General features: G+C 36.3%; 1 protein-coding gene across 1 annotated transcript; it reads right to left on the reverse strand.

Moving 5' to 3' along the window:
• Positions 1–262: 262 nt before the first annotated feature.
• Positions 263–2,482, reverse strand: LOC110889224 (probable E3 ubiquitin-protein ligase ARI10). The gene has a single exon (XM_022136729.2). It carries the CDS (start codon positions 2,368–2,370, stop codon positions 553–555), a length of 1,818 nt encoding a protein of 605 aa, XP_021992421.1. The 5' UTR covers positions 2,371–2,482; the 3' UTR covers positions 263–552.
• Positions 2,483–11,743: the final 9,261 nt, after the last annotated feature.

The raw sequence follows: 11,743 nt of genomic DNA on the forward strand, positions 1-11,743 counted from the left end.
TACCAATCATGTTCTTTAAGAGATGTAAGTCTCACAAATCGTACTTAATATGCTCATTCCATGACAGTTCGGGTCTGCCTCTGCCCCTACCTCTCTATTGTGAGAGTTTTCATGCTTCCTACAAGTGTTGTCATCTGCCTCCTCCACGTATGCCCGAACCATCTCAATCTCTCATCTTATCCAAAATGCACGCCGCCTTGTTTATCTTAGGAAAACAAAATTCCTGGGCCAACCTTGTTTCATTAAAAAATCCTTACATAAATTACAAACTAAACACACTACAAACTTCTATTAAAATTAATTATAATTCCTTTGACACATTCCATCTCCTCCGAACCGGTCACCGCCTAAGACTCAACTTACATGTGTTGATTTTTTCTAAAATTTTTGCCTAAATATAAGACAAAAGAAATATAAAAGGAGCAATCAGATTGTCCACAAAAGAAAAGGTCACAACTTAACTTAAACTATGCAGTTTCAAAAGAACTGTACCAAATACCCTGCAAACCATTCATGTTCACAACATAACCAAAACAAACACCTTCATCTTTCTTAATCACCCAACTTATCACGGCTCGATGACTCACCAGCCGTCGGGTTCTCATTTCTCTGTGCTTCATCCATGCCAAGCCTCATCATCATCATCATCCTCAATCTCTTTGCATGATCAGACGCTCGGTTTGATGATTCACCACCCTGACCAGATCTCCTTCGCCCTCTAGCCTTGCTAGTAGAGCCAACCGCCACACCCTGCTTCGAGCTAGTTCTGGTCTTGGTGCAAGCCTCATGAGAATCAACCTCTGACAAACCATTCTCTAGTGCCCTAACCAAATTCTCGAAATAGGACCGAGTCACACTAGTCAAATCAGTTAACTTCACCCTAAAACTATTGAACTCTTCCTCAGTGGCTTCTCCATTTACAATGTAAGTTCGCAATTCCTTCTCTGCACAACCATGAAGCCGTTCTAAGCCGACTTCTGCTTCACCCTGCACATACTCAAAAAACAATCTTTTCGCATGTTCTATTTTGGGTATGTAATATCCATACGCGTATGTCCATTTCAGCACACGCCTGCATTCAACTATCTGCAGCCAAGCATCGATAATAAACCGCAGCTGCATCTCTGGTTGACAGTAAGTCGAACAAAGTTTTTTGAGATACACACTTTCAATCTTCTCCAAGCTTAAAAGGGCCTGTTTCCTCGACCTCTCATTCGCAGCCCATCGTTCATAGTAATGCGTGTACCTCTCAATCGCTTTCTTCGTCACCACCTTTTGTTTTTCAACTTCACTTTTTTTACTAAACCCGTTACAAGCTACGCCATCATGTCCGAAATACGGGCCAAGACATAACCAACAAAACTGATATCCACAAGGCGGGCCGCAAGTCATATGCATACACCCATTATTCTTCTCAATCGCTCGCTTACACTTCGGACAAGGCTTCGTATACGCAAATATCCAATTCGTATTCTCCGCCTCGGAGGTGTTCTTCAACACCCATTTCTCCACCGTCTCACAAACCAACGGACGATGCGCATCCTCCAAACACTTCCAACAAAACCCATGCTTACAAACACAAACCACATCATACCCACCCGTCTCAAAATCATCCTCGAACAAAACCGCACACTCGCACCCAGGCCCCGGGCACCATTTCATCTTCTTACTACTCTCAACATATGTCCTCAACACATAACCCTCGTATCGTTTCCTTTCCTTCTCATCAACCAACTCGTTAACCATACCCGGCCCAACCGCAGCCTCACAACCCGGCTTCGGACACCTCAAACTCAAACACCCCGGCCCATCCTGAACCGCCATACCTATATACCCCTTCCAACACACCTTACAAAACCTATGATCACACCCACACGACGCCGTTTCACTCACCCGAAACGACTCGAAACAAATCCCACAATCAACAACAACTCTTTCATCTGGTTTACGAAACTCAACACCCGGATCATCAACCGGATCATATAACCACCCGATACGCTTTCGGGTTTTATTCTCATCCTGAAACCAAGCTTCATAAACATTATTAACACTCCAATTGTAAGAGATTAACAGCATGCACGCAGATTCTTTGGGTATGGATAAAACAGTGGCTACTTTAGTGATGTCTTGTTGTTGCAGGTTGATCAGGTCGTTTTCTGTTAATACAGTGTAGGTTTTTTGGGTTGAAGGGTTGATACGGTTGATCAGAACGTTGTAGTCGTCGGAGATGTCATCTGGGTCGGAGCTGTCGTCATCGGCGATGGTGAAATTGTTGTTGTCGTAGAAAAAGTGACGGGTGGGATGATTAGTGAGTGTGTGTTGGGGTTGGGGTTGGGGTTGGGGTTGATGATCGGAATCCATTGGTTGCATGGAGGAAATGATCGAGCATCGGATTGATCGGAAATTAGGAGGAGATGTTTAGGGTTTTAAGAAGGGTAATTGAGGAAATGATTTGGGGATTTGGGGTGGGGTAGGTTGTACTGAACACTGATGATTATGTTAATTTAATGTGGAAAGTTGGAAGTACAAGACAGAAACAGAAACTGAGACTTAGGCATTAAGGTTTGACTATTTGACCATTTTTTTTTTGGACCCTGTTGGCCCAAAAGAAATGGTCCAGCTAGTGATGGTTCATGGGTTACAAATATTTGGGGATCTTCATTCTTCAAAGGCTTAGGTTCTTTTGTCAATTTGTAGGCTTAGGTCCAGCTATTTGACTATTTTTTTTGTTTTTGGAACCTGTTGACCCAAAAAAATGGTCCAGCTAGTGGTGGTTCAGGAGCCTGCACAGAGGGGATGTGGTCACCGTAGAGGTAGAGGCCCATGCAGAGGCCAGAGGCTTAGGTTCTTTTGACATTATATAAATTTGAGTTACTATACGTTTCAGCCTCGATGGGTAATAAAACTATAATAATAATAATAATAATAATAATAATAATAATAATAATAATAATAATAATAATAATAATAATAATAATAATAATAATAATAATAATTACTACTACTACTGCTACTGTTGCTGCTGCTGCTGCTCCTGCTACTGCTACTGCTGCTGCTACTACTGCTACTATGCTGCTGCTGCTACTGCTACTACTACTACTATGGCTTTCTTCTTCCTTCTTCTCTCCAGTAACTTCAAAACCCACCATTTTCAAAACCCACAATCTTCACTTTTTATCTCAATAATCACTACATTACAGTGCGATTTTCGTCAACAATCAATGATTCAAACACCCGATCAACGTGTTCTTCAGTTTTTTTGAAGAAAACCCAGTTTAATTACATACAAAATCTCGTTTTTCCGGTGATTTTGAAGATAATTACTCGATCAGTTCGATTCGATCGCTGATAAGTGTTTCAATCATTCAAATTTCGTCAATCGTTGAAGAAATCGGCTTCGATCCACATCAACCTTGAGAGGGAACAACTCCACCCAATCCAATTTCAAAATTCAATCAAAATTTTAACACCAAGAGGGAACAACCGAAGTACCGAACAACCCCACCAAGCACTGGTAGCAGCCACTGGCCCACCGCCGTTTGAAAAGACGAAACACTTTACATCTTATAGATATATCAAAGCACCGGTGGCTTAAAACCGTCGAGTGAATAAAGGGAGGACCCGAAATATATATCAAAGCACCTGTGGCTGCCGTTCATGATTAAATCGGAGGAATGACATGTGAGAATTTTTAATTGTTGATTGAATCGCGTGCACTTTTTGTTGCTCCACCATAAATTTACAGCTTGTAGATGCATATTAGGTGATGCCTCTTTTATGATGTAATCTCATTTGGTTTAAAATATGATTGATTATCTATGAATTTCGTTCTGGTGGACCAAAATAGTTGGCATATAATTGGATAAAACATGGATTTTGACAAACTAAATCAAACTAAAGCTACTTGTTAAAATCTATCACTAAATAAACACTTAGAATCTGTGATTTTGCAAGCCAGATTAGATTAAAAATGCTCTTGAATGTTGTTTTAAGCTGCACATAAGTTATTTGTAAGGTGTTTTATTGTTTTGATGTGTAGTGTAATGCAGCTACTATAGTTTGTTTTGTGATATTTATACATAAATTGTGGATTCATTCCGGATAGTATTGAATGAAGTTATGGTTTTATAGTAACACCAGAGAAAGAAGGCTAATCTTTTAGTTAGGTATGTTAAATTCACCAGTTTTTGGTCTTTGGTCTGGGACCTTGTTCTAGAGCAATTTTACATTATAAAAGTGTTTGTTGATGATGATGGCGTTGGTAGCAGAGGGTGCAAAAGCAGCTAGTGCTTTGATATATTTCGAGTCCTCCATTTACTCAACGGTTTTAAGCATCAATGTAGGCGAAATCTGAGGTAAAGTTTCTTTCAATTTTTAACTCAAATACTCAATAGAAGATAGATTTTGATATGAATTCGTTAGTTGTGATTTTTGTTTTTCATAGGATAGTTATTTTATTTGATACGAGCTTTAGCTCTAGGAATTTTAGTTTTTGTGAAACCTGAATTTTTGGGCTAATACTAATAGAAATTTGATATGAAATTTAGGTCTTTATTACGTTCCGTGACCCGACCCGACCCGGCCCGGCCCGAAAATTATAACGTATGGTTGTGAAAATTTGACCACCTAAAAAGGTGAACCCATAGAAAAAAAATCCTGGATCCACCACTGTTGACACCCACAGGTCATGTTACTAGCTTATTCTTACATTGCGAATTAGTCCCGCCCGATGCACTTTCCTTTAAGATATATATTTGTTTTCCTAAGATGAGTTTATGTGTGACAAACAACACATTATATGTTTACTTTTTTACATTCACTTTAATAGCAGTATTTTAATCTATAACTTTATAGATTATAGATTAATCTCCATACACAATATAAAAATATTGTCATTCTAGTTAGAAAAGGGAAAGATTCTTTAGGTGTCCGTTTGTTTTCTAAGAGGTAAAATGTATGTAGCAGACATCTATAGAAGAAGAAGAGATGGATCAAACCTCTGTAATCTCTAAGAAGAAGGCTGTTTGTTTTTTAACGTATGTAGACTTCTATAAAAAGAAGTGGCGGTGGACGTGGACAGTGGGTGGTAGTGGTGGACGGTGGTGGTGGTGATGAATGGTGGTGGGTTGTTTAATTTAGAACGAAAATTCTTGGAATAAAAATACACAATCAGAAAATTATTTGTTATTTCACCATGACTCTTCACATCAGCGCCATGTCATCCATCTCTAATCTACCATTCAAAACCACTACCTTAAGGGTGTGGTCATGACCCAAACCACTATCCCTTTATTTATTTTAATTTATTTTTTGTCTAAAGGAAAAAAGGAAAGGGGGCCCGCGGTTGCCGCGGTTTAATCCATGCAAACATGATGGATGAGATAAGGGGACGACGTAGCATTTAATTAATGGTCCTATGTGACAATTGATGACGCAACTCACATCACCAACACCCTTCAGCCTATTTATTCTCATCATCAGTTTCTTAATCTATAACATATTTTTTGGTTATCTAACTAAACTTGCTTATCTTTGCCCTAAAAAAAATAAAAGAAGTAAACTATAATTAATTTTGTCAAACAAGTTAAGTGAACTATGATGGTCACAATAATCAGTTTTTTTTTTATTACACTCAAGCATCTCATATAAAAGAAAATGTTCATACCACACAATATATGTGTGTGTGAATGTGGAATTGATGCCATTTTGATCAAAATAGGCATGTTTATGACAGTCACAATAATCAGTTTTATATTACACTCAAGCATCTCATTAGAAAAAAATTAGTTCATATTACACACATACACTCATGTGTGTGAATGTAGAATACATCAGAACAATGATGATATCACTTCAATCAAACTAGACATGTTTTACCCATTTAAGCATGGATTGGATTTCAAATTCTATTACCTAGAAATAAATTGTATAATTTAACAACCTCTATGATTAACACAATTTTTTCGGTACGATAAAAACGATAAAAACGAATCTCATGTTAAAAGTATAATCATATTTATATTAGTTTTAGTATACATGTATTACACGGGTTGAATAAAAAAATATCTCAAGTAAATGAAAAATGATAAAATACCATACAAAAATTGTTTAAAATCACACATGATCGGAAAAATGTTAAATTTCTTTCTTTGAAATTCAAAGAAAAATAGAATAATTTTGACATAAATTTACACAAACTAAAAAGGCCAATAAATCAAAGATACCTATTGCTAAGTTCAGCTCACCATTTACACAACTTAAGTTATAGAGAAATCTTTTACATATCTACAACTATAAAATATATGTTATTATATATTAATAATTAGATTAGATATTAAACTAGTTTATCTATTAATAATATTAACAATATTATTACTAAATTAATGGAGAAAATGTCACATAATATTAATTGAAATCTTTTATTATAAATTAAATAACATCTTCTTCGACCTAAGGGGCTGTTTGGCAACTTTTAAATGGTTAAGTGTTGAACCAGTAAGATGTCTGAACCATTAAAAGCCAGTATAATGCTTAACCTTTTAGAGGCAAATGTCTGATCAATTCAGATTAGATGTTTTAACCATTCAGACTCTGTATAATACTTAACCATTCAGAGGCAAATGTCTGAACCATTCAGACATCTGCCATCTCAAAAACAGTCTGAATCATTAAATAGTGAACCAGTAAGATGTCTAAACCATTAAGAGCCTTATTAAAAGATAAACGGCCCCTAAATCTTTATTTATTATAACAAATAATTCCCAAAGATTCTTAAATGTCACTGTTAGAATCACTCTACCATATTTATTTATTAAATTATAAGAGTGAATTTCAAGTTTTGTTCTTTATCTTTAGGCCACTTTGCAAGTTTTGTCCTTTATGTTTAAATTTGACGAGTTTTGTCCTTTATGTTTAAAAATCAAGCACGTTTTACCCTTTATGTTTAAAAATCAAACACGTTTTGTCCTTTATGTTTAAAAAATCAAGCACGTTTTGTCCTTAAAAATCAAGCATAAAGGACAAAACGTGCTTGATTTTTAAACATAAAGGACAAAACTCGTCAAATTTAAACATAAAGGACAAAACTTGCAAAGTGACCTAAAGATAAAGGACAAAACTTGAAATTCACTCTAATTTAAATATTATTATCTATATATTAAAACTACAATCAAATGAACATTAAAACTACTATATATTAAAAATAGAATAATATCACTACGGGATGAGCAAATGGTATCGGGTATCGGTACCGGTATCAAATTTATCAAACCGGGTGCGTTTTCAGTACCGGTTCTGCACTGGTATTCACCGATTTTTACCTTAAAAACCCGGTGCCGTACCGGTACCGAACCGTACCATACCAGGTGTATTCGGTACCGGTACCCACTTTTAGGGATTTCAGTAATGCTATATTCCGTATCGGTTAGTACCTAGCTCATCAAGTCATGTAGTAATGCAAGTAACTGCACCGTTTAGATTACTTTTCATACACACACACATATATATATATATATGTATATATTAAAAATAGAATCAAATGAATAGTAACATCACTAAGGGATGAGCAAATGGTATCGGGTACCGGTACCGGTATCAAATTTACCAAACCGGTCCGGCACTGATATTCACCGGATTTTACCCTCAAATACCTGTATTTATTGATTTTTACCTTCAATTACCATACCGTATTGTACCGAGCATTTTCGGTGCCGGTACCTAATTTCGAGGATTTTTTGGATCGGTACTTTCGGTGTCATACATATTTTAACGTATTAGCACCGTAATAACTGGACTGAAAACAACCGAATTTCCAACGTGTAGGACGTGTGGGTCCTATTATTATACATTAGGTTATTTAAAATCCCTTTTTTTGGACGGAATGATTATCCTTACCACGTCATTTTTATTTATGTTTTGATATTCAGTATCTATTTGCCGTTGGTGACACGCGTTTTGCAGACATTGGGTCCCCCCGCAACACGCGGGCGGAAAATAACTAGTTAACTTATATTCCCATGATGTATGGATATACATGTTAAATTTTACAGTTTGATCCAAATTTTCTTAAACTCCACATAAGCGGAAAAAATTAAAAGACTAATATTTAAGAGAAAAATATACTTGAAATAAACATACCTTCTAAACTATTATTATTATTATTATTATTATTATTATTATTATTATTATTATTATTATTATTATTATTTAAGGTTATAGTTTCATAAAGTTACAATACCACCTTTGAAAATTAATTTTCTCAAACTACTTAATTATAAATAACAAATTATGAAATTCAGAGTTTTGTTAATTCGAAACTTCACCATTACTATCACTAAATTGATCATTAATACATTCAACTATATTTTAGTTATATAATATTTTTCTCTGTCTCTATCTCTACACATAATAAACAAAAATCGTAAGAAGCACATAACACAATTCTAGTCAATTTTAATTTTTTTCCTGCCTAAATTGTATACTAATTTAACTTACACTTGAATCTTACCTGTTTCAAAGTTACCTGATTTCTTTTTCAATATAGTAAATTGGTAAAATCGTCCCTGAGGTTTGGGCATATTTGCCAGTTTCATCTAAAACAACTTTTTTGTACCATATTGCCTTTCACTTTTGGGATTTTTTGTCATTTTCATCCAAATGTCTAATTTGCTTTATATTTTCTGTTAGATGTTTGGTTGAAAATGACAAAAAAAACTCAAATCTCAGGAACGATTTTGGCAAAAAAGTTCGACGTTTAGATGAAAAAAGCAAAAAATCACAAAAGTGAGGGCAATATGGTACAAAAAAAGTTGTTTTGAATGAAATTGACAAATACGCCCAAACCTCAGGAATGATTGAAACAATTTACTCTTTTCAATATTACATAGTTTTTTAGTGAAATAAAAAATTGGACATAGCTTTTTTTTCTAAAAAAAATTACATTTAATACATTCTGAATCCGTCTCTTTGCTAAAAAATATTACATTTAATACATTCTTTCGTCTCTTTGGAAAAAGAATGTAACAAAGTCATTTCTCAACTACAATAAACAGTAAATTACCAAAATCGTTCATGAAGTTTAGGCATGTTTGTTAGTTTCATTCAAAACAATTTTTTTTTGTACCATATTGTCCTTCCATTTTGAGACTTTTTGCCATATCAACCAAATATCTAATTTGTTTTGTTTGGATGATGACCAAAAATCCCAAAACTCAATGACGATTTTGTCAAAAAAGTTAGACGTTTGGATGAAAATGACAACAATTCTCAAAAATAAAGAATAACATGGTATACAAAAATTGTTTTGCATGAAACTGACAAAATACCCAAACCTTAGAGACGATTTTAACAATTTACTCTAAATAAAAATATTTAAATAACACATGCCTTATAATAAATGATTACAACTATACATGTAAAATTTGGATTTACATAACCGTACCAACGTTTGTTTGCGTCGAAGTTGTTAGGTAGCATGAAAGCTTTGTGTTAACACGTGACGGGGTCCTACCGGCACACGCTCGCTCGCGAGCCACACACGCGCTAGCCGACGGCTAACAGACTGACTTCATTGAGTTTTTTATTATTCGGCTAAGCTGCCTAAAGCACGGCTCCCAATGAGTCCGGTTGCATTAAATTTTATTCTACAACTCTAGGGTCCACCAATTCTATCATTATACAATTTTGTTTTGTTTCTATCCTTTATTTTTAAATCATAGAAATGTGTCCAATATTATGAAAGTCACGTTTAAAAGGAAGAAAAATTACGGATGTTATTATAGTTTGGTGGTATCTTGCTGGTGGGATAAGGTTTATGATCATTAGGTCATGGGTTCGATTCCTATAAAGAGGGTTTTTCCCAGATTTATTGGGTTTTCTCCTAAATTGGTGTATAGACATTATTGTCTAGTTGAGATGAATATGATCGGGTGATTCTGCTGGTGGCACGATGATACCCCAGTGATCCAAATTTGCCGTTCAAAAAAAAAGGAAGAAAAAATATTTATTTTTTTAGAGATTGTTGTTAAAAGTTTATTTAAATGATTTTGAACTTGAGTTTAAAAAAAGACTTTTTTTTAATCGGATATGTAGTGCATGGTGGATTATTTCATAAGCTTCAAGCTAGTTTATGCTTAACAATTATCATTTTGTTACTAGTTGATTAGTGAAAGAGATGCAATATAAAAATTTGATAGTAAAGTAGCTTTTTCTATTTGTTAATATAGAGTGACGGATTTATAAAATCCACATAAGGGTAACATTTTAATAAAAAGGGTGACGAAATTGAAAAAACGTTAATTTTATTTCAAAATTTACAATACCTTCGGAGTGTCACCAAAGCGTCAAGGGGCAACGGAGGTTACCCATTCTATCACTCTAGTCCTCCCCTGTTAATATATATTTCCTTACGGAAGAAGTTGAATCTTAGGTTTATTTTTTTTCGACTGAGTAAATAACTTCTTTAACCATATAATTATTTAAAAGCACCTTTATATTATTTAAACGTGTGTTTAGGCTAAATGATGTGCATTCAAGCTCTTTGACGCCCCCTTTAAATAGATGAATCTCATTAGCCACCAAGACAACAAAATGAGGTCCCTCTTTCACGCCCACCATTGATCTCACGAGAGCCCCTTTGACACCTTCAAGACGATGTTAGAAACTTTATCAAGCTAATACGGAAGATGATACCATTTAATACCATATAGCCTTATAATATTCGAAAGGGTGCAACTATTCCAAGAGAAGCCATTTAAAAGAAACATATTGAAATAAATAATATGTAGAATGATGGGTTATGATTGGTGGACTAAAAATACGAAAAGGAAAGGATGATGTCAACATAATTATCACACGATAGAGATTTAAAGTGAAACACACTGGTCTCGTCAAGAAGGGTTAATCCCTTCCTCTCGGAGATCGCTGGCTGGGTCACCGGTGGATGATCTCCTGCACAAGGAAACAAGCCGTGACTCGTAACAAGGAGGATGGGGTGGGGGGTGCTCCTTGTTACCACTCTCCGGCGTGAGAATCAGTAGTTTGCTCGGGAAGCAAAGCAAGATAATCGTAGTAGTTAGAGAGTTGTGTAGAGATACCTCAAACCTGGTTTGGGGTCGGTATTTATAGCCGAGGAGTGAAGGAGGAGATTGATGGATGGGCTGACGACGAGCTGCACCGTTGCAGGTGTGTCAGTCTCGCCGGCCGTGGGGGTTACGCCACGTCAGCCCATTGCTTTAATAGCTCTGACAGGGGACTGTCGCCGGCGCCACTTGCCTCGTGGTGTCAGCCACTTGCCTGGCGTGTCAGTCCACTTGTTGGATATGCAGGGTGCGGTGCGAGCCGCATCGCTGCATGCGGTAACGTCTGAAGTTACCGCGTCTCCTACTTGTGATCAAGAAATACGCGAGATGCGGTGTTGGCCGCATCATCGTATGTGGAGACTATTTGCTCGCTTCCCTTGTCGTGACGAAAATGGCCATATGATGCGGTGCCAGCCGCATCGATATGCTCATCTTCTTTCGTACTTGGGTCAAGCTATTCATCTTCGAACCGAATGGGTTCGAAGGATGTGACCGCATGGGTGCGGTTTGCTTACTGGTAGGGGTTTGTTTGATGCGGGTAATGGTCGTTTTGGGACCATACCCCTTCAAAATGATGAAACAATGGTTAACCGGGCAGGGTTAACACACTGGTCTCGTCAAGAAGGGTTAATCCCTTCCTCTCGGAGATCGCTGGCTGGGTCACC

This window comes from Helianthus annuus, chromosome 11 (genome assembly GCF_002127325.2).
Source record: "Helianthus annuus cultivar XRQ/B chromosome 11, HanXRQr2.0-SUNRISE, whole genome shotgun sequence".
Lineage (NCBI taxonomy): Eukaryota > Viridiplantae > Streptophyta > Magnoliopsida > Asterales > Asteraceae > Helianthus > Helianthus annuus.